The sequence below is a fragment of the Brassica napus genome, chromosome C3 (assembly GCF_020379485.1).
Source record: "Brassica napus cultivar Da-Ae chromosome C3, Da-Ae, whole genome shotgun sequence".
NCBI classification, from domain to species: domain Eukaryota; kingdom Viridiplantae; phylum Streptophyta; class Magnoliopsida; order Brassicales; family Brassicaceae; genus Brassica; species Brassica napus.
In genome coordinates, this window is record NC_063446.1 from 57,673,018 (window position 1) to 57,700,697 (window position 27,680).

Sequence of the window (27,680 nt, forward strand, 5' to 3'; positions counted from 1 at the left end):
ATAGTAGCAATTATTTGTATTTTAGACTCGTTTAAGACGGTCAATGAAAAAGCTCCAGATTATTCACAAGAAAGAGTTCAAGAACCTTTTGAGGGTTCCATGAACCTTTTACCTCATATACAAGCCTCTGACAGGGCTACACCATCGATTTGAAGCTTATATGCTAATTGGCGTTTTAATTCTTCTGATAGATGTAACATTAGAGGACCCTACGAATTATAAACACTGAAAATTTTCAGGTTCATGGTATTAACTTCCCCAAGATGAACAAAGGGCCTACAAGCTCTACATGTATTTGTTGTATCTAAAATTTTGAATTAAGATTCATACCTTCAACCACATGGTCATGTCTTTTCAGCAGATGTTTTAATCCACAAGTTGATAAGCAATTGAGCATACACGACTGATTTACTAATTTGGGACCCTTTATGATCACATATAACAAAGACATAAGCATGTGTCATGTTTGGTTTGGTTGCTCTAAGTTTATCTTAAACTCTTATGCCTTCTCTTTATATATATATATATGTAATAAGCCTATGTGATTTCTCATCAACTATAACCTGCATTCTAAAAGTTATGCAACACAATCTTACAATATATCCTTTTGATCTAAGAAAATCTTTTCCTTCAGAAGAATGGTGTACACAAAGAAACTACTCAAGATGGCCAAAAAATGGCAACAGAGAGCAGCTCTCCACAGGAAAAGAATCTCGTTTCAGAGATCAAGTATTACTACTAGCTCACCTGCAGCAGAGAAGGGTTGTTTTGTGGTTTACACACTGGATAAATCACGCTTTTCACTTCCAGTAAGTTGCCTAAGCAACTCAGTTTTACAAGAGTTCTTAAAGATTTCTGAGGAAGAGTTTGGCCTCCAAGCTGGTGGACCAATCACGTTACCATTTGATTCGGTTTTCTTGGAGTATCTCATCAAACTGATCGAAAGACAAATGGATGGAGATACGGAGAAGGCTTTGTTAATGTCAGTCTCCAGTGCTAGATGCTCTTTACATTTTCCTTTGCAACAACAAGAACAACAGAGTAGTACTAATCAACAGTTGCTTGTATTCTAGAGTTTAGACATTTCTATGTGTTTGTGGAGTGTAAAGTAGATTAAATAGACAGATAACTTCAGAAATATAAACTATTATTTCGTGACTTGTCTCTCTTTAAATTGTGGCACAAAAAATCAAAATGAAGTTCCATTTTGAACGAAATATTATATACCTTCCAAAATCACTTGTTGTGACAATCTCTTTAAAATGTTACTGAAAAAATGGTGTAGCTACTAAAAGGAGCATCGCTGCAGTTCATTGAATATCCATATGAATCTATGTACAGTCACAAGGAGTATGAAATGATTGTTCGATGTTCTCAGAGTCTGAGCATAGTTAATCTGTCACAATAAGATACAAAATGCTTGTTATAAGAAGAAGAGATTACTACATCAGCGTAAATTACAGTAATTTTTTTTTCGTAACATTTATTCTTGCGAGTGTACATCTTTCCAAGATAAATTTTCAACAACCTTTGAGTTCTAGGTGAATGAACTTTAAACTTCTCTTAGAGCACCCTCGACGCAAATTTAGAGCACCCTCGACGCAAATACCCAACTTGGGTTTCCTATTTTTATTTATTTATTTTTTTGCTTAAAAAAAAGAAAATTAAAAAATTAAAAATGAACCAATCGCGGGTCACCACAGGTCAGTGAGGCCTGCGAAATAGTGCAAAAGATATCTCTTATTTCGCGATAGAAGACAACGGTCTCCCCCTTTTTAGTGGGGTTCACACCACATTTTCTCCTAAAAACCCACTTTGCATCCCCGTTAATCATGATCTTAGAACGTTAAAGGTCCTACAAGCTGTACATATTTAATGCACTTGAAGATGTCTTTGATCTATATATATATATTATTAATATAAGATCCATACCCACATCCACATGGTCGATGTCTTTTCAGGAGAGGTTTTAATCCACAAGTTGATGAGCAGTTAGGATCACATACAACGAAGACAAGAGCATGTGTTCAGTCTAGTTCAGTTGATCTAAGTTTACCTAAGGCAAATAGCTTCTCCTTATATATAATGTAACCTACATTCACAACGAGAACATAATAATACACCTCAACATATTACATGTATTTCAGATGATTAGATTCCAATGTTTTAAAAAATAATCTAGATTTTGATCCGTGTAACCACGCGGATGTTTGTTTTCTGTTTTATATACATAGATATCTATTTTTTCTGATCATTAGTGATATATATTTTTAACGTTAATCATATACTTAAATGTTTATATAATTATTTTAAATAAAATAATTTTATAATTTACATGTTATAGTTAATCGATTGTTTAAAACTGTCAGATGTATTTATCAATTCTTATTATATATATTATCTTCTTGTATTTAAATTTAGTTATTAAAAAATTAATATATTCATGAAAAATATATTTGATACTATTTTGTATTTAATTTATGCTAAATTTTGATCCGCTCTTCAAAGTTAGATTTCATTCTACCGATATCTTTTATGGTTCTTCATTTTAGATAATATATTATTGTATATACAAAGTCTAAGATATATTAATTTTTAAACATGTATTATATAGTTTGCTAATTTTAAGTCGTTTTGTTATCATATTATATTTTTAACATAAATTGTTTATATTTATTAAAATAAAATTTATAAACTTATCAATTTAATATACTTCATATTTAATTCAATATAATAATTTTATTTTAACATGATTATTATTATTATTATTATTATTATTATAAAGTAGATAAAATAGGATTGAATTTCAATTTTTCACTAGATTTTGATCCGCGCTAAAGCGCGAAATAATATTTTGGAAAAAACTTTATATAATCGTATTTTTCTTTATTGAAAATAGGTCTAAGCATAATATCCGTAACCTAAAGTCCGTACCGAACTTAAACAAAAAAATCCAATCTATACCCAATACGAAATATTAAAAATCCCATAATTGGTCTTGTGGGATGGTACATCATATATCTGAACCCGAAGTGTTATTAGCCGAACCCGAACAGGCAACCCGAAAAAACAAAAAAAAAACATAAAAAACCCAAAAAAACGATATGAAAGTCCAAATTAATCACAAATATAAATACTTGAAACATAAATATATACTTCAAATATTCAGTTCTATATTTATTATGAAATTATATCAAAAAATAAGTATTTAAATTTTCATTAAGTACCTTAAATATCCAATTCTATATAAATAAGTTTATTTCTTATGTTTTGCTTTAAAATTTTGGAATTAACTTCGGATATATCCAAACCGAACTAATATAACCTGAATTGGAACAATATCTGCTTACTTTATGGATTTTATGATGTGATACAAATTAGAAGCAAAACCAGTGTGTTATATCCAAACCCGATCCGTACTTATAAATTTACCAGAATGAGACATATGATGTGATATAAGTTTGAACCAAAATTTCAAATACCCAACCCGTACCCGGTACATGAAGGCCCGAGCCTAACATAAAGTATATTTTATGTTTTGTTCAGTTAGTTTTTATTTGATAAATATTGTTTATGTTTGTTGGAACAACCCGTAAAACTATGCTCATAAAAAAATATCAATAATAACATGTTCCACCATATCATTAAATATTAATAACTATTATTATTTATTTTATCATATATATATATATCTAATTTTAATACTCTATCTATAAGAATTATATTATTATGTATTTGGTCTGAGTTTTAAATAATTTGTTTCTTGCATTTGAATTAAAGTACAGTTGTATGTATGAGTTAGTAGGCATATATAATTCTTTTTATATTAATAAATAAAATATAATTGATTATTTACTTAAAAGTAGTGTTAATATAAATTGAATTCGTTATTTAAAAACAATAGATTAGTTATTTCGTTCCTTAATTTTAGGTTAGGGTATACATATATTTAATAATAATTAAATTAGATATAAGTAAAAATAATAGTAAAGCTAGTTAAATGTAATTGTCCAACCTAGATTATTTGTAAGTAGATAATAAAATAGAACCCTAAATTAATAGATTAGATTCTAAAATAAATAGAACTTATAGTATTGTTTTGATTATGTAAATATTTTTTTAAAACTTTCATTATCGACACTTTTATATCTTGAAAAAGTGAAAGTATCTTACTAACATAGTATAGATAAATAATTTGTAAAGATGTTTCGTGATGTTATATTCTTTTATTATATAAATACAGTTTAGTGTATATAAATATTTTTAAACATATTAATCATTCTCCGTAATATAAGATCATTAGTATATATAGTATATCAATAAAGTTTAGAAAATAGCTCTCGATCTTGCATATCCTTAGATACATAAGTGCAGTTTTGTGAATATAAATATATTTTATACATATATCAATTGTAGTTACTATATTTAATTAGTATACTAATAAACTTCAGCGGATATAGGGTAGTTACTAACAAAAATATTGGAAATAAAAATAGGTCCAAAAGTTAAGGGATGTTACATTTATTTTTAGTGAGATATGAATAGGTCCAAAAGTTAATGACAACATTTTTAAGTAGATAAAATTTAGGACTCTGTTTTAATAGATTAGATTTTATAAACGATAACTTAATCACGGACGCAAAATTCAAGAGCGGATAACCTTGCATGCAGTGTCAGGAAGCAACCATCTTTCTTCGTTCACATGGATCAAGATCTCACGGTATGGTTCACATAGTCAGTATGAGTCTGTAGTTGATGACACAAAAAACGGTAACTTAATATATAATAATGTGTAATAATAGTTCATTGCTAATTAAGAAATTAATAAAAATATTTACAGAAACTTTTTGAAAATTAAGATATTGTTAAAATATATTTCAACTGATTTATTATAATTTTAAAATAGAATATTAAATATATATTTATATTTAAAATAAAAAGATATCATGATTAATTAAAGTAGTTACAAAAATTTTATACATGTATCATATAGTCTGCTAATGCTAATCCATCTTACAAACATATTATATAATTTTTTAACATAAATATTTTATAATTATGAAAATAAAATATATAAATTTATCAATTTAATACAATTATGAAAATAATTATGAAAATAAAATATATAATTTTATCATATTTAGCTCAATATAATATTTTTTAATATGATTGATTATAATTATATAAGAGATAAAAAAACAGGATATAATTTTTTTAATTTTCATTTTATAAATGATAATTGAGCATATTAATTTATAAGAATATTTCAAAACTAATTTCGAAATTTTTTAAAATATTTAAATATAATTATTAAAAATTAGGATCTTGTTAAAATCTTTTGAAACAGATTTGTTAGAATTTTTAAATAAATATATTTATATTTATAATGAAAGATATCAAAAGATATTACAATTAAAGTAGTTCAAAGATTTTATATATTATTAGTCTTAATAAAATACATATAATAAAAAATTTAAATGATGGTCCAAATTTAAAAAAAATTACACATGAAAGAAATCATGACTACTATTTTAATAGATAAGATAAATATAAACTACTAATTTTGTCTCTCTTTTAGACTGTCTCATCGAAATTAACTTTAACTAGATTTTGATCCACGCAAACGTGCGAATGTTTGTTTTCACTTTTCTATACATAAATTATTGTTTTAGAACATAAGTAGTATATATTTTTAAAGTTTGTCATATACCTAAATGTTTATATAACTATTTAAAATACAATAATTTTATAATTTACATGTTATAATTAATCAATTATTTAAAACTGTATGTATTTGTCACTTCTTATTATATGTTTATCTTATTGTATTTGCATTTTAGTTATTAAGAAAATTAATATATTCATGAGAAAACATATTTGAAAATTATTTTGTATCTAATTTATGCTAAATTATGATCCATCTTTCAAAGCCGGATTTTTTTTTACCAATATTTTTATGCTTATTCATTTTTAATATATTATTGTACATACAAAAGTTTAAGATATGTTAATTTTTAGACATTTATTATATAGTTTGCTAATTTTAGTCCGTTCTATCATCATATTATATTTTTTAAATAAATAGTTTACATTTATGAATATAAAATTTTTAAATTTATCAATTGAATATACTTTTATCGTAATTTAAGTATAATAATTGTATTTTAACATGATCATGACTACAAAGTAGATAAAATAATATATAATTTATTTATTTTTCATTTTACAAACGATAACTTCAAATACATTAAATTATTCTTAAAATATTTTTTCACAGATTTATTAAAAAAATAAAATATAATATATAAATATATTATATTTAAAATGAAAATATATTATTATTAAAGTAGTTACAAAATTTTTATATTATTAGCTTTAAAGAAATACATGTTAACTTTTATACATGTATTGTATAATTTGCTAATGTTAACCCATCTTACCAACATATTAGATTTTATTTTTGAACATAAATATTTTATACTTACAAAAATAAAATATATAAAATTTATTAATTTATAAATTTAATACAATTTTATTATATTTAGCTGAGTATAATAATTTTCTTTTAATATGATTGATTATGATCATATAATAGATAAAATATTATAGAACTTTTTATGTTTCATTTTATAAACGATAACTGAATATATTAATGTATAATAATATTTCAAACTAATTTCAAAATTAGTGAAAATATTTAAATATAATTTCAAAAATGAAGATCTTGTAAAAATCTTTTAAAACAGATTTATTAGAATTTTAAAATAAATATATTTATATTTAAAGTGAAAAGATATCAAAAGATATTATGATTAAAGTATTTTAAAAATTCTATATATTATTACTCTTGATAAAATACATTTAATAAGATTTATAAGTGATAGTCCAAATTAAAAAAAATCACACATGAAAGAAGTCATGACTTCTATTTTAATATATAAGATATCACTTGTTGTCAGAATTCATCCTAAGGTCTAGAGAACAATATTCTTTGGAGTCATTTTACTGAAACCATGTTGCAAATGTTATATACCTACTCTGATACTTTAAAAGGAATGTCACTGAAACAAGAGCATACCGTTAATTTGTATGATCTGAACTTGATCTTTCTTATAAGAAAAATGCTCTTCATCTTTACTTCATCAGCACATGTGTGTTTCTATATATCTGATCATTAAATTCTAACCAGATTTTGTTGTCTCTGATTCACGAAAAGATTTGTTATCTAATTAATTTTGTTATAATACTTTTGTATAAGATTCATACCACATGGTCATGTCGTCTCAGCAGATGTTAAAATCCACAAGTTGTTGAGCAATCAGGATTGGTCACTTTATGATCACATATAACAAAGACACCAGCATGTGGTCTGTCTGGTTTAGTTTCTCTAACATACAATAGTTTCTCCTTATATATATAATCCAACAAGCTTGTAGGATCTTTCATCAACTAAAACTTGCACTCAGAGAGTTATACAAACACAACTTACAAATCTCTTTTGTTTTCCAGACTAAAGTATATCCTCTGAAGAAAATGATGAACCCAAAGAAGCTCATGAAGATGGCCAAGAAATGGCAACAGAGAGCAGCCTTAAGCAGGAAAAGAATCTCATTCCAAAGATCAAGTACTACTACTACCTCAACGGCTGTAGAGAAGGGTTGTTTTGTGGTTTACACAGCGGATAATGCACGCTTTGCTTTTCCATTAAGTTATCTGAACAACTCTGTTTTCCAAGAGATCTTGAAGATATCTGAAGAAGAATTTGGCCTCCCAACCAGTGGACCAATCACTTTGCCCTTTGATTCGGTTTTCTTGAAGTATCTAATCAAACTGATCGAAAGAAGAATAGATGGAGATACAGAAAGGGCTTTGTTAATGTCAATATCTAGTGCTAGATGTTCTTTACCATGCTCTTTACAACAACAACAAGAGCATTTGCTTGTATGCTAGAAAATTAGTGTGTAGTATTTTCTGTATTTCTAAAGATTCATTTATATTGTATTAGACTACAGATTATTTCAGAAATACAAACAATTATTTTTTGTCTCTTTATTAAACTCTCTCATCAAAATCAACTTTCATTGCAAAGATAGAACACTGAACCTGTTAGGTTTATTCAAACTGAGTTACCCTGAAACATTCTGTCATCAAATTTCCCTATGAATCTCTCAGACGTTATACAAGAATGGGAAGAAGTCTAATACAGACACAGGATTGTATATTTCTATGATCAAAACTTCATCTATCTCAAGAAAATATGAAACTTTAGCAGGAATAGTTGATTAGCTGGCTAGAAAATCTGAGGACCTACATGCTCTTCGTCTTCAATGCACTAGCACATGTCTCTCTTTGTATTCTCTCTGGTCATTGATCATAGCACCACATCTTTCTTGTCCTTGATCTCACCAGAAGATTTGTTGTCCCCTAATAATTGCTTGACCTATTATTTTTTTTGTCACTCACATTTGATTTAGCTGATGCCTGATGGATGTACTAACCAACCTTGAACCCTTATGTTACCTGACATAGCTGTCCAGAAGCATAAGTTTGGTATTTTTAGACATCTCTTGTACATAAATGTTCATATACCTTTCATACCCACATGATCATGTTTCTCATAGGAAGCTGTATAGTCCACAAGTTGATTTGCAGATAGAATTTATTACCAACCTGGGACCCTAATGATCACAAAGAGTAGAAACAGAAGCATGTGATTGTGTCTGGTTAGGCTGCTCAGGACCTTGTCATAAAGCCTGCCTAAAACTAATAGCTTATCCTATATAATGAAACAAGCCTTTGGTATATACTTCCATCATTCACAATTTTCATTTAGAGAGCTCTACAAACAGAACTTACAATAAAATCTATCTTGAAAACCATAATGAACACAAAGAAGATCATCAAGATGGCCAAGAAATGGCAACAAAGAGCAGCCCTTCACAGGAGAAGAATCTCATTCCACAGATCAAATACTAGCAGCTCAACGGCTGTAGAGAAGGGCTGTTTCGTGGTTTACACGGCAGATCACAAGCGCTTTGCTTTTCCACTGAGGTACCTTAGCAACTCTGTTTTCCAAGAGCTCTTGAAGATCTCTGAAGAAGAGTTTGGCCTCTCTGCTGGTGGACCAATTACGTTGCCATTCGATTCTCTTATCGTGGAGTATCTCATTAAGTTAGTCGAGCGAAGAATGGATGGAGATACAGAAAAGGCTTTGTTAATGTCAATATCCGGTGCTAGATGCTCTTCTTTAAATTGTTCTTTAGAACTACAACAACAACAACTGCATGTATTTTAGAGTCTCTATGCATCGAAAGAGTGTAAATACGTTTATAGTTAGATCATAACTGAATACAAAACAGAATTTGATTACTCAACTCGCTTGCACGAGTTAATTAACATCCATTGCTCTAAAGCTAAAGCAACTCATTATGTAGAGCTCTTTATCAAACAATAGGAAAATCACAAATCTTATTACAAGACACGTTGTACTACTGACCCTGAATGCGTTATTAACTTGGTCCAAGTTTGGCAGAGTTGAAGGAAACAAGCCAACATACCTTGAAGGAATGAGAAATATAATCCTCATTCCTCTGATTTCAACAAAAATTATAGATCATTTTCAAAAAGAGAAAAAAAAAACCCAATTTTATCATTAAATTTGGATCAGAAAACAAGGCAAATCAATCACTCTGCAAAAGCAAATCAGACTGGGTGTCACAAAACATTATGCCATTTCATCATATCCATACACTACATCCTAAGATAAACCATAAGAAGCCACTTCGGTAAAACACAACTCATGACACTGTAAAAGAACAGTACACAAAAACCAAAAAAATAACAGAGGTGAATAGAATATAAACAGGTTAAAAAGTAACAAGTAGCTTATGTGATAAGCTAGCAGTGTCGCAAAGGCCTGTTCATTAACTTTCTGCCTATGAAAAACGAAATGTCCAACTACATTTATAAGTTTGGACATCAGATACCATTAGGCAATCTATCACCAACAACACAAAACTAAATTAAAAGGTTTGATTAAAAACTGCAATCTCAGCCGAAAGATGGTGATCTAGTGTTTAATAATCACTGAATTATCATTAAATATGGACGATTTTATTCATCATCGATTGCATTAGAGAAAACAAAAAGGGAATAGATTGTAAAACCAAAAAAAAAGAAAAGGAGGTCAGATGGTAGTGCATGTCTATGAATCAACACTTTGTTTCAGATTTGCAGACGTATGGTAATATTAATCCTCATTCCTCATAATTTTCACACAAAAAAAAAAAACAGATCTTTACAAGATAAAAAAAAAAAACACAATTCTATCATTGAATTTATGGATCAGATAAGAAACATTACAAGAAAACATCTTTTGAAATTTGAGAATCAGACAACAATAGTCAATCACCACATTACACCCATCGCGATGGATGCAAATAAGACTGGGGCGACAATTCAATATCATCACTTTCTTCAAAAACCAAAAGAATCAAAACACAGAAGATCCCACAAAAGACATCTAGCTATAGAACTAACTAACATTAAAAGATTAAACCTTCGAGAATCAGACAGAAGTAGTCAATCACCATGTTTTAAGTAAGACTGGGGCGACAATTCCTTATCATCACTTTCGTTGAAAGCCACAATCAATCAAGACAGAGGTAAATAAGAAACCCAGAAAGGGAAAATTGGAAAATACGATGAAATTAGGGATATTGTGATTTGAGGCTGTGGAGTCTCTGTGGATGATGCTAATAAGTGCTTAGGGTTTTACCATTATATAGAAGCTAGTTGTAGGGTTTAAGAGGTGAAGCCTATGTGATGAGCTGATAAACACGGACCGGTTCAATTCGGTTTGCTTTAATTCAATCGGTTTTCTAAAATTCACATGGTTATGGTATCTTTCTCTTTTTGTATCAAATCTTTTTACATCAAAGGACTGACTAACCTTTTTTGGGTCAAATGGGACTTAACCATTTCTAAATCTTCTTTTCATTTTTGCACACGTCTTTGTATCTAAATATTTCGTATAAATATTTGGTGTGAATATGCATACCCACATGGTCATGTATTCTCACCATAAATTTTCTTAAGGTTTTAGTTCATCAGAGAGCATTTGAAGGACCTACAAGTTCTACATCTTTCATTTAGTTGCACATGTCTTTGTATCTTAATATTGTTACATATATCTTCATACAAGATTCATGCCCACATGGTGTCTTCTCACCGGATGTTTAATCCACAAGTTGATTAACAGATATGGTTTGCTTGCTAACTTGGAGCCCTTTCAGACAAAGAAAAACAGAAGCATGTGTTTTAAGTCTGGTTTATTTGCGTTATGTTAGTTTCATGATTTCATCTAAACTCTAGCAGTTTCTCCTTATGTATAATGCAACAAGCTTATTTCATTCTTCACCAATTTATAACTTGCATTCAGAGAGTTCCACAAGAAGTTACAAACTTTCAAAACAAAAGTATTTTTCCTAAACATAATGATTAACACAAAGAAGCTCATGAAGAGGGCCAAGAAATGGCAACAGAGAGCAGCCCTTCACAGGAAAAGGATCTCGTTTCAAAGATCAAATGCTGCTACTAGCTCACCCGCTACAGAGAAGGGCTGTTTTGTTGTTTACACAGCAGATAAAACACGCTTTGCTTTTCCGTTAAGTTACCTTAACAACTCTGTTTTTGAAGAGTTCTTGAAGATATCTGAAGAAGAGTTCGGCCTTCCGGCGGGTGGACCAATCACTTTGCCTTTCGATTCGGTTTTCATGGACTATTTAATCAAACTGATCGAAAGAAGAATGGATGGAGACACAGAAAAAGCCCTGCTAATGTCAATCTCTAGTGCTATGTGTTCTTCACAATGTTCTTTGCAACAACAAGAACAGAGTAATCAGCAATTGTTTGTATTTTAGAGTTTTCAAAGAGAAACATAGATTTTTATAAAGATTCAGATTTTTTTGTGCTAACTAAGATGTTATTTGGATATTTTACATTAACGTACCAACGCAAAGATTTTGTAATTTCTTCAAAACCATTGAAAAAATGTTTAAGAATAAGTACCATGTCCCAACTGGATAAAAAGCAAATAATAAGGAGACATTAAACTGCCAAAGAATCTAGCTTTTCTCACATCTTAAAAAACTCTTGAAAATTGGACAATACTTTCTACAAGTACAAAGAGCAAAGCCAAGAATCTTGGGTTTTATAAAACCTGCCTTAAACTTCAAGCTATCAACTTTACAACTCTCTAATGAACCTTTCTTTTATTACAAACAGCCTTAACAAGTAAAGAACAATGCGAGTTAGTATATAAAGTATGTCTCGTTCCAAACATAACAACAAACTTAAGTTTCCTCATTTGTCTTTCTTCTCTCTTCACCCGGTTTTGTATTTCTACAAAAGGCTAAATGGCGGGTGAGCAAATGAAACCTGTTGCTTCTCTACTTCTGGTGCTCAACTTCTGCATGTATGTGATTGTTCTAGGGATTGGAGGATGGGCCATGAACCGAGCCATCGACCACGGGTTCGAAATTGGTAAGAACACCATCAAAATTGAGACTCATCTCCAGTTAGGATTGGGTTGTTATAACATTTCGGTTCTTTTGAAATCAAATTTGAGCAGGCCCTGATCTGAAGCTACCAGCACATTTCTCCCCAATTTATTTTCCCATGGGAAACGCTGCCACAGGATTCTTTGTGGTGTTCGCGTTGCTGGCGGGTGTTGTTGGTGCGGCTTCCACAATCTCAGGCCTTAGCCATATTCGTTCTTGGACCGTGGGAAGCTTACCGGCTGCAGCAGCAGCTGCAACTATTGCCTGGACCCTCACAGTTCTTGCCATGGGGTAAGTATAACTATATTAGCGTTTTTCATTTCAAAGCAAAAACATCATGTTTTGGGACATTGATTGTAAGACTAATCATTCTTTCATCAACAGATTCGCCTGGAAAGAAATCGAGCTTCACGTGCGAAATGCAAGACTGGTGAGAATTCTCTATTCCTAACTCTTATTATATATTCAATTTTAAAACCCACAATTATTGACTTCATGCTCCTCTCCTTTCCTGTAGAGAACCATGGAGGCGTTCTTGATCATACTCTCAGTCACACAGCTTCTTTACATCGCCGCTGTTCACGGCGTGAGGCGACCTGCTTAAGGAATCATGGGGTGTTTCTACTTTTCAAGTCAATCATCCCGAAACCCGGGATCGGGTGTGTTGAGTGTTTGTGTGTGTGATTTTTATTTTATAGGAAGCTTAAGTTAAATTCATGTATTCTTTGTGTACAAAAGGATCAGATCTTGTTTTGTGTTTGTGTCACTTTGTGTTCATGGAATAAAATCAAACTTTGAGGCTTCAAATGGATCAACATCTAATGAACTAGATAGAGAAGATAAATGATAACTATGGTAATTGATAAGAAAAAATAGAGCTATATGTAGTCTCACGAATCTAAAATCTTTTAATGAACAAATGAAGAATGTATTTCAAAGAAAGAAAATGAAAATTTAACCATGTTGGTCTTGTTTGTATATTATTGCTAAAAGCCGCACACATTATTATCTATCAAAGATGATGTACAGAGGAGTGTACCGACCGTGAATCCTGTTTTTTCTCTTGTTTTTGAGCTTTGGCTGCCATGTGCGTCCACCTTCATCTCACTCCTGCTATTCTGCAGCACATTGCAGAGAAGACATGTTGGTGAGACGGGTTTAACATAACAGACAGTGTGATAACGATTCACACAAGAACAACGAAAAGGATTTGATCTGTGAGGGAGAGTAACTACAAGAATCTGTTACTTTTACAAGAATTTGTGACTCCCAAACAAACAATATCTAAGTTGCTTATAACTACCAAGAACTGCAAACAAGAAAAAAAACGGAAACTAAACTTGAGGTTTCGTATTTTATCATATAAACGCAATCCAAGTTTCTGTATACCAAATGATGGGAACGACAAGGACACAATATGAACTTCAGATTTCTGCTGAGACTATAATCTAGTTGTAGCTCAACCGAAGTCTCTCGGTGTTAACAATCTACTTAAGCGCTGCTAACAATCCAAAGATTATAACTCCATGAACCCTCTTACTAGACCATTAAGATGGTTAGAAGATTAAGTGAAGTAGTTTCAGTGAGATATTACAGAATCCCTGGACATCATCACTATAAGAGAACACAGTTTAGGTCATGGAAGATCATCTAGCAAGAATCATAAACAGATACTAACCTGTGCTTATCTGTCAGATCCTGTCATCGCATCAAACAAACCGCAGCAACTTAACCACGAAGTACGGACGGCTGATGGACCAGGCAACAAAAGACGCTGCACACGGCCAAGAGATTCAGCCAACTGAAAAGAGAGGAACTCACATTGTACACGATGCAAAGAATAAGAAAAAAAAATTATGCTACCTTTTCCTCAGGGGATAATGGAACTTCAGATTCTCTTGCATTCTCTACCATTTTGTTTGTTCCAGAAGCAGACCCAGGAAGAGTAGCCACCTTACCATTTTCACCAGCACCAGACTTGTGTTTGACCAAATTTGAGGTCTCAGCATGCTCACTCTCTTCAGAAACCACCACTTTGGAGACAGAATCGACAACAGGAGCTGTCTCCTTAACACAAGGATCCTGAGAAGCTACGTTTTTGGCGGTCTGAGTACTGTTTTCATAAGAGGAAATGGGTGATTTCTCCACATCCGTTCCTCTTTCAACTGCAATAACATTTCCATTGTTTGGTTCCAGTCCCTGAGTAGCCTCTGATATCTCTTTAGCAGTGTCCTTCACCATAGCAGCCGACGGATCTTTGGTCCCACCAAATTCTTGATTTCCTTGAGAGCCAGGGGAGCTCAAGTTGCTATCACTCTCCCTATCATCTTGGCTTCCATGTTCCTCATTTCCTCCTGAGATGTTTCTTCGTTAGATTCAAATATCAAACAAAAACTATCGAAAATGATTAAAACAAAAGCGATTCTTGCTTAATTCTTCAGCATCAGTCCATCAAAGTCACGAATCAAGCATTCTTCTACCAATCTATTGGAAAATCTTAGCTCGAAACAACCAGTTAATAAGAGATCGAACAAATCTCTGTATACACGAATCATGAAAACGGCGATAACTAGCGAGAGAGACTATACTAGAATCCATTCTATCGACCTAGCAACGACGAATCCCTAAACGAGCGGGAGAGGGAGAAAAGCACCGTGGAGATTATCGCCGTTATTGTTGTTCGTACTTGTTCCAATCGCTTGCTGCTGCTGCTGCTTCTTCTTCAACGCCTTCCTCTTCTTCGCACCAGGCGGCATGATGGATCAGAAACAGTGGAGGATTTCAAAATTTGAAATCAAATTGCTCGTTGAGTTTGTCTCTCTCTCTCTCTCTCTCTCTCTCTCTCTCTCTCTCTCTCTCTCTCTCGCTTCACTGTGTGTGTGTGGACTGCGTTCTCCTTTTTGTCTCTACGTTGGGAAAAGCAGAATCTCCCGTTGAAGAAAGAGATAAGGAGATACATTTTTTTATTGATTTATTCAACGTTCTTTAATTAACTATTTTATTATTCAACCGTAATACTAATACCATTTCCACTTTTATTCATTTCGAATTCATTTCTAATTTTTTATACACAGAAAACTAAATATTCATGGATTTTATTTTTATCATAAATATAACTAATCAGTCTCTATAATTTATTCATCTTTCCCTGGGATTCCATAAGATATATATTAATTACAATAAAACTTTTTAAAAATAATCTCACATATTTTATTTTTGGAATGAAACAAAAAAAAAACTCCTTTATAAAATATTTTATTTTTGTTCGACATTTGTTAGTGGTGTTGGTTTGAAAATGATTTGTTAAAATTTTCAAATTTTATTGTTCTTGGTTTTATCGTTTCAAACATTTGATCTAAATTTAGTGTTATTTGTTTGATGTTGTTAGTTAAATACAACAACGTTCCTATTGAAAAAAATTTAGTTGAAATGATTACATAATTTTATTAAAATATGGCGATACTAAAATTTAAATACTAAACCATTTAACTTATAATTGGTAATATTTATAATTGTTGTTTTAAAAGAAAAATCAAAACTGAAAATATATTTTCAATTTTGATTTTTTTTTCTATGTAGAAAATTGTGTACTAGATTTGTTATCCACTATAGATATTAATTTGCCAGTCCAAAAAAACCTTTTCACCAAGTATCTTTGATTTTAACGAGGGCGGTTTTCCTCGTTAGTTCGTCGTAAAAGAGGCTTTACGACGAATTAGCGAGGAGATACGTTTGCTCGTTACTCATCCGTCGTAACACATATTTTCTCGCCAATTCGTCGTAACTTAGCGAGAAAAATATTTCGTCGTAAAGACAAAGTACATCATTTCGTCGTAAAGACCACGTAAATATTCCACGTAAGGAGATCGCTATATTTCCTCGTAAATACCTCGAAACAAATTCCTCGTAAACTACACGTAAATACCTTGAAAGTGTTTCCTCGCAAAATACACGTAACTACCACGAAAGCATTTCCTCGTAAAATACTCGTTCAGCTTTCCTCGTCATTTCCTCGTAAATATTTTCTCGTAAAATACTCGTTATTATTTCTCATCATTTCCTCGTAAGGTTTCCACGTAAATAGGTCGTACATTAGCTACGAATTTACTTCGTATTTATTATTTTACAGAATTTAAAAATATAATTAAAAAAATAATTTAAATTATTTAATTTATTAATAAAATTATAATTTAAAATAAAAATAAATCAATACGAAAATATTTTATATATAAATAAGTTTTGAATTTATAATACAACAACCGGAAAAAAAAAGAACTAAGGGTCGTTCATCGCCTGGAAGAATTCATCACTCCTCCTCGCAACATCCGCCTCGTTATGTATGCCGGATGATTCGCCTCGAATGGGATGTTGTTGTCGCATATTCCTCAACATGGACTCTCATTCCGGATTTGTGGCCGCTATAACGTCCAAGAAGCCCTCGACTCCACCCATACGAGATTTTGTCGCGGCCAACTCGTTACGCAGCTCAGTGACTTCATCATACCGTTGCTGACCATAAGACGATGTCGCTCTCGGAACATCGTTGACGGAACCAATCCCCAACGTCCATCCCTTTTTTTTAGGGACAACCTTAAAAACAAAAAATAAATATTGTTAGTAAAAATTTAAAGTTATATTAAATGAATAATAAAAAATTAAAAAATTTGAAAATTTACTTCCTCGTAAATCTTATCCACTTCAAGTGTGGATAAGGTGACGGGTAATCCGTCGGTAGACTGCTGGGTCAGCTGGGTCTGGCGGTCTTCAACCCGAGCAACCACGTCGTTGTAGATTTGCTCGGACTTGCCATCTACAAATACGCCCGCATTGTTCTTGTGGGTCTTCTCGTAAAGTTCCATAAGAGACGGGAGATGTCCCGTCTCTTTGGCCTAAAAAACATTTTAAAAAGTTAGAATAAAAATATATATATTAAAAAATTTATTTAATAAAATATTTAATTACCATTTCCAAACGGACACCGGCGTGGGGTTTTTGGCCGGTAGTGTGAAGCATCGGCCCGTTTCCGTGCTCATCGACCGTGTTACGGGAGTTAGAGCAAGCCTGGGCGATTCTAATTGAATCAGGAAGACGCCAATAACGGATGAGGCCATCCCACACATTCGTGGTGAGCTCAGCGGGTTTGCCACGCTCATATCCCTTCACGATTCAGTCACCCTTCCAGTTGGAGACCGTGTCCAACAAGCGAACTTTCGCCTTCGCGTTAAACTTCTTCCTCACCTTCTCAGTGGTCCCCAAGACCCAATTATATTTTTGCTGTTGGAAAAAATAAATTAACAATTAGTTTTAATTTTTAGAAAGTATATATATAAATCATGAAAAAATTAAAGTATATATAATTAATTAATAGAAACTTACAGCGTAAATTTTGAACCACGTCTTTCTGACGTAGTGAGGCGTCTTACTCCAGTTCGGATGTGCCATGGAGAAGTAACCTTTGATCGTGTCGGTTACGTCCGATGCAAGACATCCGTCAACCCCCCACCTGGAAAACACAAATTTAAAATATAAATTATTTTTTTATGTTATAAAAGAATTTTAAACGAATTAAAAACAAAATTAATGCAACATACCACAAAGTTCCGTCCGGTCGGTCGGGGTCGATGACAGGTAAACCTTCTCTGCCTGGCAGACGGAGAATGTCCTCAACAGTGTACTGCGAGTAAGGAGCACTCGGAGGCACCATCAAATCGGGATGAATATCGGCGGCCATCGGAGGTGCCATCGGAGGAGGCACAGGAGGAGGTATCGTCGGATGAACCATCGGGGAAGGCACATGAGGAGCCGATGGTGCACTAGAAGAAGTAGACCCAGAGACTCTCTGAGTGTACTGAATCTCGGGGACAGTCTCCTGACCCGAAGAACTGGGAGCTGAAGAAGAGGCCGGGTCTAAACGACTACCCGACTCACCGAAGATCTCTCTGTAATGGGCAGTAAGTCTTCCTTTTCGAACCTGGGAAAAAAATTAAAATTTTAAAATTAACATCAACAGTATATTTCCCAACATTATCCACCTAATCAACACTAAATAACATAAAATCCGTAAATCTATCTAAATTCCCTATACTAACCACCTAATATATCCTAAACTAACCAAATTAGAGAGGAATTAGAGAGGCTTACCATTGCTACAAAATAGAGAGGAAGTGGAGAGGAAGTGGAGAGTAAGTAGAGAGGAAAGAAAGAGTGAGCGCTCGGGGGTATATATAAGATTACATATCGTCGCAAATTCCTCGTAAGGTTAGGACGAAATAGCAAGCAGTTACAAAGGCCCGTGTTTTTCTATACGAGGAAATTGCGAGGAATCACAAAGGCCCGTGTTTTTATTTACGAGGTATTAAAGACGATTTTGCTTACGTGGAATTAACGAGTCTTGCTTTCCTATAAATATACCCACAACTCTCATTCTCAAACCACACACAAACTCCCAAAATCACAGCCTATCTCAAATCACATTCCTCAGCAAAATTCTATTCAAATTATAAATATTTGAAAAAAAAAAGAAAAAGAGAAGATATTAGAATTCATGTGGGCGAGACTTACGTATTATAATTGCTGGAAGTCTTGCCACATGTGAATCTGGTATCTTTCTCCTTTTTCTTTTTTTGCTAGTTTTCACACTACGAGGTATTTACGACGATTTCTGCTTACGTGGTGTTTACGACGATTTCTGCTTACGTGGAATTAACGAGGGTTTTTTTAAATCCTTTTACTTGGTGTTTACGACGATTTCTGCTTATGTGGAATTAACGAGTGTTATGTTTAAATCCCTAAAATCCGAAACCCCAAACCCCAAACCCCAAATTTGAAACCCCAAACCCCATATTCCTTACTTTCTACTTCATATATTCCAAACCCCATCTTTATTTTTAAATGTCGTCGTTATTTCCCGTTGGCTTACGTGGTGTTTACGACGATTTTGCAGACGTGGTATTTACGACGATTTCATCCTACGTGGTCTTTACGACGATTTGCGCTTACGTGGGATTAACGAGCCCCGCGTTCTTTATTTTCATATTTCGTTGTTATTTTTTCGTTGGCTTACGAGTCCTTTACGACGATTTTTTCTTACGTGGAATTAGCGAGTGTTAAACCTAAAATCCGAAACCCCAAACCCCTTATTCCTTATTTTCTACTTCATATTTTTCAAACCCCATCTTTATTTCCATTCCAAACCACAATTCCCACATTTGCTTATTCATAAAACAAACCCCACATTACCTTATTCATAAAACAAACTCCCACATCTTATTCAGAAAACAAATACTTCAATCGGATACATCGACACTCTCGTCATCACTAGAAACATCATCATTTTCATTAAACTCGTCTTCAACAGCTTCGTCTGTGGCATCATCGGTAAGATCTTCGTACTCGTGATTACGCGGATCAATGAGAAGGATGTCATCAATTTCTTGTTCAGGTTCCTCGACTTCATTTATCTGTTCTTCTTGCAATGGTGGTTCTTCTCCACTGATGATTCGTCCTCGAGGTGTAACTTTGATCACTGCTAACCAATTTATACTTGAATCTCTCATCCGAGGGTATGGAAGGAAGCTAACTTGGCCTGCTTGTGAAGCTAATATGAAAGGCTCGAATTTGTTGTACCTTCGTGCACCGTTGACATCAACTACACCGAATTTGTTAGACCGAACACCTCTGTTGACGACAGAGTCAAACCATTCACATTTAAAGAGGACGCATTTTAGCTTCAGTATCGCTGGAAATTCGACTTCAATAATCTCCGTCAAGATCCCGTAGAAATCTGTTTTCCCTTTCACACATATTCCATAGTTACTGGTCGCCCACTGTCTACCATACTCATATGTATGAAAAGTATAGTCTCGTATGAAATACATCTGTGATGTGGTGACCTTTACAAGTGGAGATTGAATTACTTCGTGTAACCACTTAGGATAATCTACATCATCGTCGTCATAATCAACCTGCAAAAATAAAGAGAATGTTAATGAAATACAGATCATGTATGAAAAAAGAATTTGAGTTAATACCTGATTCCGCAACCATTTAATGAAGTGTTGATCTTTCCTTTTGTCTACGTCACTTGTGGATATACCAGAAAATGTTTCTTCTACTTGAGAAACAAATTGGCTGTAAAATCACATTTTATAGGAATGAATCTCTCGCAATTATATAATTAATTATACTTATATGTGTTTCGAAGTGTCAATATATGTTACCTTTCAAAATAACGCATCAATGGAACCTCGCAATTGAGTAGAATATAGGTGTGTGCACTATGAGCGTCTTGTTCACTCGACCACCAAACCTCTTTAGACTTCCCACCGAGTCGCCCAATCTGGCCAAAGATGTCTGGAACACCAGCAACTGCATATGTTGGCGCAACACCACCATCATCATATCTTCTTGGAGCTCTTCTCCGGGTACGTACTTTTGACGCAAAGTAGTACGATGTGAAGTGAGAAACTTCTTCCGTCAAACTTCCAGCAATTATAGAACCTTCAACTTTGGCGAGGTTCTTTGCTTTTCTCTTCAAATATTTCATGGCTCGCTCATACTGATACATCCATCCGTAATGTACAGGTCCACGAAGCAATGCCTCATATGGGAGGTGGACAGCTAGATGCTCCATGACGTCAAAAAATCCGGGAGGAAATATCTTCTCCAAGTTGCACAATAAGATGGGAATGTTCTCCTGAAGCTGTTCCACAACTTCTTTTTTAAGAGTGCGTGTGCTCAGATCCCTGAAAAATGCTCCAATGCCTTTTATATTCCAAAAAAAATTAAACACATTGTTAGTCATATATTATTTTGCAAATTAGACCGTTATAAAATTATTGTGATATAATACACTACGTACCTGCAAGTGATTCATGTACGTTTGTTGGAAGTAGCTCCGCAAATGCAAAGAGCAGTAGTCGTTGCATAAATACATGACAATCATGACTCTTCATCCCGGAGAACTTTTGACCATTTTCAACACATCTAGAGAGATTCGAAACATACCCATCAGGGAACTTCACTTCTGATGCCACCCAGTTGAACAACACCGACTTTTTTTCTGAAGATAATCTGAATATCGGAACGGGAACTTGTCCATTGCTTTTAATATGTAACTCGCTTCTTGAGCAAATATCCGGCATGTCCAACCTCGATTTTATGTTGTCTTTTGTCTTCCTTGGGACATTCAATATTGTATTCATGATGTTCTCAAAGAAATTATTCTCTATATGCATCACATCGAAAGTGTGGCGCAGAAGAAGATCCTTCCAATATGAAAACTCCCAAAATATACTCTTCTTGTGCCAGTTGTGATGAACACCGTAAGAATCAGACATATTACGAGGGACATGCCAATTACCACCCCAACGAACTGTTTCGTTAGCTTCGTAGTAGTCGATTTGCGCTTCAATTTGTTCTCCAGTTAGATATGGAGGAGGAGTGTCTTCTCACAACCCTTTTGTGCCTAAACAAATTCTTGTTTCTTCAGTAAGGATGGCCAATGGGAAGAAATCGACGGTGACAATCAAACCAACTTGTCTTCCTACCATTCTTTAGTTGAAACGCATCTGTCGTTCCATTACAATATGGACAAGCTAATCTCCCATGTGTAGTCCATCCAGACAACATCCCATAGGCAGGAAAATCACTTATGGTCCACAAAAGCATCGCTCGCATCGTAAAATTCGTCTTCGTTGAACAGTCATACGTCCTCATCCCTGTTGACCACAAATCCTTCAACTCTTTTATCAGTGGTTGTAGGAAAACATCCAGGGACCTTTTTGGATGGTTCGGACCAGGTATTAATATGGTAAAGAATAGCAACTCCCGTTGCATGCACATCTCCGGTGGCAGGTTGTATGGTGTAAGAAAGACTGGCCACAATGAATATTGTCTCCCTGACATTCCAAACGGACTAAATCCATCTGTGCATAGTCCGAGATACACATTCCGGCTATTGCTAGCGAAATCTGGATGTACTTTGTTGAAATGTTTCCAGGCTCTTGCATCTCATGGATGAGTCATCTCACCATCCGTTTGAGTATGCTCGGCATGCCATCTCATCTTTCCAGCAGTCTGCTCTGATTGATACAATCTTTTCAATCTGTCTGTAATTGGTAGGTACCACATCTTTTGGTACGGTACCCTATTACGTCCTCGTCCTTGCGGCTTGAATCGTGGCTTCTAGAAGAATCGATATTCTTCTAGCTTCTCATCATCTCTCCAATAGATCATGCAGTTCTCGATGCAAACATCTATCATCTCCGAAGGCAACCCAAGACTATAAACCAGTTTCTGAATCTCATAATAAGAATCAGTAGACACATTGTCTTCCGGCAAATACTCTTTAAACAAGTCTGTCCATTCGTTCATGCAACTTTCAGGTAGATTGTGATCAGTTTTAATATTCATCATTCTAGCAGCTAACGACAATTTATAGAGACCTTCTCTACAACCACTGTAAAGTGGTTGATTCGACGCGTTTAACATTTCGTAAAAAAAAAATTCATCTATATTAGGTTCTTCATCTTCATCATGAGCTACGAATGCATCAGCTACCATATCATGAACCCTATCATAATCTACCATCTCCTCCTGATGGTAACTATGTTCATTATGAAAATGATGATCAACCGGTTCTTTTTCGTGAAAATTGCTATTACTACTACTAGCTTCGTTCTGATCATAATTAAAACCTTCTCCATGTTGAAACCAGATATAGTAATTTGGCGGGAAACCTCTATTTATTAAATGCTTCCAAACATTTTCACGGTTTGCCAGTTTCGAATTGTTGTATTTCCGACAAGGACAGAACATCTTACCACTTTCTTGGGCGAGCGGTGTTGAATCTGCTTGATGCATAAATGTCTCCATGCCCGCAAGGTATTCTTTCGTCACTCTCCCATTAGCATCTCTATGCATATACATCCACTTCCGCAACTCGTAGATAGTCTCGGAGCCAGCTATTTTTTTTTCTTTCACGTTTTTTTTTTGTTGGTGTGTTTAAAATGATGTTCAAACATCCATATTTATAGGAAATTTTGAATCTAGTAGTTGTAATTTTCCTATGAATTTACGATGAAAATTAATTAGGTGGGAAAAAAAAAACGTGTAACACCTACAAAGTTGGTGGATTCAAAATTCTCTCGCTAAAAACACGTAAACTATTTTCTCGTAAATAACACGCGAAGTTTACGTTGTATTTACGTGGAAATAGTATTTCGTCGTAAAATACTCGTCAAATTACATCCACTTTACGAAGAAACGCTTTTGTCGTTACTTTACGAGGAAATAACGATGACATTAGTTTTCCACGTAAGTTCCTCGTAAAATCGACGTAAATTTACGAGGATTTTTTTTCCTCGTTAAGCATGTGTTTTCTTGTAGTGAAATATTTGGTGATTACACTTGGGACTTGCTTGGTTCACGTCTTTTTTTTTCAAAAAAAAAAAGATTGTTTGGTTCTCTAGATTGTTTGGTTCTCTGATATTGAATAAGATATTTTTAGTAGACACAGAGTGTCCTATATCGGTAGTTGGAAATGATCTTTAGTAACATATAAGACAATTGAGTCATTCCACTTTGTGTCTAGTACTTTCTTGATCAAGTACGTCCTGTATATCTTCAAAACTCTAGATAGCTGTTGATACTGCCGATGTTCTTCACTTAACGTCTGAAAGACTTTGCATCTCTTGAGCCAAAAAAGACAAGTTAAGGATCCGACAATATCACAAATGTCTCTGACCCAAATAGAGGCGTCTCCAAGCACTCCTGAGGATAATTCAATGTAGATTTTGATAATCAACTGACTTGTTCTTATTAACATCATGCGATATGTTCTTATACAAAGACTAAGGCGGTGAAACATATTTCCTTGCCTTGTCGTATAAGGAAATAATCCTTATCACGTATAGAAAAATATACAACTAAATATATGTTAATATCACCAATACTCCCCCTCAAGTTGGAGCATGAGAGTCTTGAATGCCCAACTTGGAGACTATCTTCTGAAATGGAACTCGTCCAAGTGCTTTAGTCAAGATATCTGCGATCTGCGAGTCCGTTCGTCTATGTTGAGTGACAATGACACCGTCTCGAACTGCATCCCTCACCGAGTGACAATCATTCTCAATATGTTTTGTTCTTTCATGAAATACCGGGTTTGCAGCAATGTGAATCGCAACTTTACTATCACAGAAAAATCGAGTAGGAGTAAACTTCTCAAGACCCAATTCTTTTAGAAGCTTACGGATTCATTTCGTCTCTCGCAAGGCAGTCGCCATAGACCTGTATTCTGCTTCGGTAGATGAATGTGTTACGGTCCTCTGCTTCTTAGTCTTCCACGCAATGGGTGAGCCACCAAGCATAACCATAAAGGCGCTGAGTGATCTTCGGGTAAGTGGGCAAACTGACCAATCGGCATCACAGTAAACAGACAGTGTGAGATCAGGATCAGATTGCAGCAAGATTCCTTGACCTAATGTTCTTTTCAGAAATCGCACAACACGCAGAGCAGCAAGCCAATGAGCTTCTTTCGAATGCTTCATAAATTGCGAAAGAATATGAACTGAGTAACACAACTCTGGTCGAGTATTCAGGAGATAAATCAGCCTACCAACAAGCCACCTATACTTTGTTGGATCAGCCAGTGTCCGCCTGTAACACCCCCGAACCGTCCTAGGCATAGGTCAACCCACCGGCCAACAATCAAACAAGAACATGACCGACGGACGACCCACACCAAGGGTTGGAGATGAAAGGCCAACCGGCCAGCCAACAATCAAACAAGAACATGACTGACCGTCCAACCCAACACCATGGTCCGGAAGCGCTACGTAACGGGTTAGGGACGATCCGGCCAGAGTCCCAAAATTTACTCCACGACCTCGACCAGTTCGTCCACTAACACGTCCGGCTGCGTCAAGGCACAAGGCTTTGCAACCTGTACCTAGAGTTAGCGTTTTCCGTTAGATCGAGGACTAAAGCTTTTCAACCCGTACCACGACCTAACGTTGTGTTAGACCGGACTAGTCAAATATCAGAATACTCATGAAGCGCATATAAAACAATTACTTTTATTGATTTAAGAAATATTCATACATTGAATAATTCAAGACTGGGCCCGGCCTAATGCCAAATCGAGTCAACATAACACAATTCACAATACCGTTTACAAAAGGCATGAAAATCTACACCGGCGGTCCTAACGTCCAGCACCATGCTATCCAATCATCCTTACCTAAAGCGACCTGCAAAAAGGACAACGGAGTTGGATGAGTAATCTAGTATTACTCAGTGAGCTGGCGGCGTATACCCGCAACCTAGACTCTAACCCAGACAACCCAAAATAACAATCAATCTAGCCCTAGCATGCAATATAAGCTAAGGCTAAGCAAACCGTTACTAAGTTAGACTTGGCCTCCTGCCATAATCCAACTTCCAAGTAACGGGAACCTGCATTAAAACAAGTCAACAACCAATCCTTAGTTAACCATATATACGCCTGAGTTCAGTACTCATGTAGTGTTAGACACTTAGACTATACAAGTATCATGAGCCGGTCGACCAACAATCAAACAAGAACATGATCGGCCAACCAATGATACCGCATAGCTTTAATATCCACCACCCTTCACAAGCAATCCCTCAAACACATACATGCCAACGTCAGGCCTACACTAACAAAATACACACCAAGCCTAATCCGGTACCTAAACCAGACTTAGGACTTAATGTCAGAACCTGCAAACAAAGCAATCAACAACCACAACCACAACAATAATAGGATAGTAACTACCAATGACTCGATCTTACTCGTAACACCGTATATCGGTGCTACATTAACTCGAGGGTTCCATAACCCTCTACGACACACTAACACAACACTCTAACCTGGGCCCTGGTGACTTCGTGTTCATCCTCTCTATCGGCAATATCCTATCCCCCTACCACAGAGGCCAGAAGAAGGAACCTTCAACCGACCGCGACCCACAGTCCTTCGGGTCACCGCGCGACAGCCCACAGTCCTTCGGGTCACTGCCACATTACACCGTCGTGTAATCACTCAGCCATAGGCCATGATCCCGTCTATCTGAGTCTTCCCGATCCAGCGAATAAGGGGTTTCCTTGAACCTGCTGGGTACGAGGGTGAGGAAACACTAATCACCCCTCAACATGCCTAGCATGGGCGGGTTTCGCACCTGCTGTCGGCATAACACACACTCGACACAATTATCCCTAGGAAAGACCTAAGGGACAAGAATCCAACCCAAAACTAAACAATATATAGGAGTCTACGAAAATATCAACCAATACTCGTAGTCCAGCCTATATGGCATAGGACCCGTAGTATCAACATCACAACCAGGAGATCGACCTATATGGCCAAGATCCCTAAACAACAACATTATCACTAAACAACTCAACCAGTTAGTCACTCCCTTACCAAGAGATGACTAACCTCAATCAACAAGATTAATTAAACGAGCAAGCATTTAATTAAATCTACTCAATCAATCTAATCAATCAAACCGTTACCCAGATAGTTCGGCCTCATGCTACGACACTATCTTTAAAGATAACGGGAATCTACACTCAACCATATCAACACTCAAGAATATAAACCATGATGCATCCTAGTCCTAGTCAGGTTATTATCTCAGTCTTAATTCCATTTCATCTCAGCTAGCCCGTGCTAAACTGAGTCCGGTTTAATAAATAACCCCAAGGACTCTACCATGCAAGAATGTGAGCATTCTACTCTATATGAATACTCGATCTTCCCTAAGTTCCAAGTGGAACTCAAACAAAACCAACTCACAAAACTACCCTAAATTCCAAGTGGAATTCACACAAGACCAACTCACAGTGTTCTAGGCGAGAAGCAGCTGGGTGATCGGAGAGGACATGGCCAAAACCCAAGGGACGACTTGACTGGACTGGACTGAACTGATCTCGACTTGGACAGAACCTCCTTTAGCTTCTGGACAGTTCTTCGGACTTCCCGGCGGAGTATCGAGCAGAACTTCGACTGATCTGAACCCGTGGATCTGAACTAACTCCGGACGGCACCTCCACTTGATCATCAAAGGAACTGAGTGGCCTGGACGAATTCAGTTG

The 27,680-nt window shown here is 34.9% G+C and overlaps 6 protein-coding genes, 3 non-coding genes and 1 pseudogene across 10 annotated transcripts; 5 read left to right on the forward strand and 5 right to left on the reverse strand.

Annotated features, from left to right (window-relative positions):
• Positions 1-269: 269 nt before the first annotated feature.
• On the forward strand, positions 270-1,158 carry LOC106386052 (auxin-responsive protein SAUR64-like). The gene has a single exon (XM_013825945.3). It carries the CDS (start codon positions 639-641, stop codon positions 1,071-1,073), a length of 435 nt encoding a protein of 144 aa, XP_013681399.2. The 5' UTR covers positions 270-638; the 3' UTR covers positions 1,074-1,158.
• Positions 1,159-7,108: 5,950 nt separating this feature from the next.
• LOC106386049 (auxin-responsive protein SAUR64) lies at positions 7,109-8,048 on the forward strand. Its single transcript, XM_013825943.3, has one exon. The coding sequence runs from the start codon at positions 7,534-7,536 to the stop codon at positions 7,948-7,950; it is 417 nt and encodes a 138-aa protein (XP_013681397.1). The 5' UTR covers positions 7,109-7,533; the 3' UTR covers positions 7,951-8,048.
• Positions 8,049-8,817: 769 nt separating this feature from the next.
• Positions 8,818-9,369, forward strand: LOC106389678 (auxin-responsive protein SAUR64). Its single transcript, XM_013830001.3, has one exon. The coding sequence runs from the start codon at positions 8,882-8,884 to the stop codon at positions 9,293-9,295; it is 414 nt and encodes a 137-aa protein (XP_013685455.1). The 5' UTR covers positions 8,818-8,881; the 3' UTR covers positions 9,296-9,369.
• Positions 9,370-9,660: 291 nt separating this feature from the next.
• On the reverse strand, positions 9,661-9,745 carry LOC125584957. Its single transcript, XR_007321850.1, has one exon. It is a non-coding gene; the product is annotated as a small nucleolar RNA snoR4a (small nucleolar RNA).
• Positions 9,746-10,043: 298 nt separating this feature from the next.
• Positions 10,044-10,132, reverse strand: LOC125584863. Its single transcript, XR_007321770.1, has one exon. It is a non-coding gene; the product is annotated as a small nucleolar RNA Z196/R39/R59 family (small nucleolar RNA).
• A 254-nt stretch (positions 10,133-10,386) lies between these two features.
• Positions 10,387-10,475, reverse strand: LOC125584952. Its single transcript, XR_007321847.1, has one exon. It is a non-coding gene; the product is annotated as a small nucleolar RNA U31b (small nucleolar RNA).
• An 89-nt stretch (positions 10,476-10,564) lies between these two features.
• LOC125584955 lies at positions 10,565-10,635 on the reverse strand (annotated as a pseudogene).
• On the forward strand, positions 10,600-12,023 carry LOC106386048 (auxin-responsive protein SAUR64). Its single transcript, XM_013825942.3, has one exon. The coding sequence runs from the start codon at positions 11,496-11,498 to the stop codon at positions 11,919-11,921; it is 426 nt and encodes a 141-aa protein (XP_013681396.3). The 5' UTR covers positions 10,600-11,495; the 3' UTR covers positions 11,922-12,023.
• A 299-nt stretch (positions 12,024-12,322) lies between these two features.
• On the forward strand, positions 12,323-13,367 carry BNAC03G59210D (membrane protein PM19L). The gene is made up of 4 exons (XM_013830000.3): positions 12,323-12,543; positions 12,632-12,851; positions 12,945-12,990; positions 13,078-13,367. Exons 1-4 carry the CDS (start codon positions 12,417-12,419, stop codon positions 13,162-13,164), a joined length of 480 nt encoding a protein of 159 aa, XP_013685454.1. The 5' UTR covers positions 12,323-12,416; the 3' UTR covers positions 13,165-13,367.
• A 33-nt stretch (positions 13,368-13,400) lies between these two features.
• Positions 13,401-15,512, reverse strand: LOC106389676. Of its 2 annotated transcripts, none has more exons than XM_048750276.1 (4): positions 15,214-15,512; positions 14,424-14,914; positions 14,239-14,334; positions 13,401-13,678 (listed from the first exon to the last, which is right to left on the reverse strand). In XM_048750276.1, the coding sequence occupies exons 1-3, from the start codon at positions 15,314-15,316 to the stop codon at positions 14,245-14,247; spliced, it is 684 nt and encodes a 227-aa protein (XP_048606233.1). In that variant the 5' UTR covers positions 15,317-15,512; the 3' UTR covers positions 13,401-13,678; positions 14,239-14,244. The 2 variants fall into 2 exon arrangements, with proteins under 2 accessions (XP_048606233.1, XP_048606232.1); XM_048750275.1 differs by having other exon boundaries at positions 14,239-14,361; positions 15,214-15,493.
• Between the last annotated feature and the right edge of the window lie 12,168 nt (positions 15,513-27,680).

Excerpts from the sequence above, each read along its gene's own strand:
- LOC106386052 (XM_013825945.3), top strand. The coding sequence starts at position 639 with ATGGTGTACACAAAGAAACTACTCAAGATGGCCAAAAAATGGCAACAG.
- LOC106386049 (XM_013825943.3), top strand. The coding sequence starts at position 7,534 with ATGATGAACCCAAAGAAGCTCATGAAGATGGCCAAGAAATGGCAACAG.
- LOC106389678 (XM_013830001.3), top strand. The coding sequence starts at position 8,882 with ATGAACACAAAGAAGATCATCAAGATGGCCAAGAAATGGCAACAAAGA.
- LOC106386048 (XM_013825942.3), top strand. The coding sequence starts at position 11,496 with ATGATTAACACAAAGAAGCTCATGAAGAGGGCCAAGAAATGGCAACAG.
- BNAC03G59210D (XM_013830000.3), top strand. The coding sequence starts at position 12,417 with ATGGCGGGTGAGCAAATGAAACCTGTTGCTTCTCTACTTCTGGTGCTC. Across the intron at positions 12,544-12,631 it reads CGACCACGGGTTCGAAATTG|GCCCTGATCTGAAGCTACCA; the intron begins GTAAGAACACCA and ends AAATTTGAGCAG. Across the intron at positions 12,852-12,944 it reads CTCACAGTTCTTGCCATGGG|ATTCGCCTGGAAAGAAATCG; the intron begins GTAAGTATAACT and ends TTTCATCAACAG.
- LOC106389676 (XM_048750275.1), bottom strand. The coding sequence starts at position 15,316 with ATGCCGCCTGGTGCGAAGAAGAGGAAGGCGTTGAAGAAGAAGCAGCAG. Across the intron at positions 14,915-15,213 it reads TAACGGCGATAATCTCCACG|GAGGAAATGAGGAACATGGA; the intron begins GTGCTTTTCTCC and ends GAAACATCTCAG. Across the intron at positions 14,362-14,423 it reads CATTATCCCCTGAGGAAAAG|TTGGCTGAATCTCTTGGCCG; the intron begins GTAGCATAATTT and ends CTCTCTTTTCAG.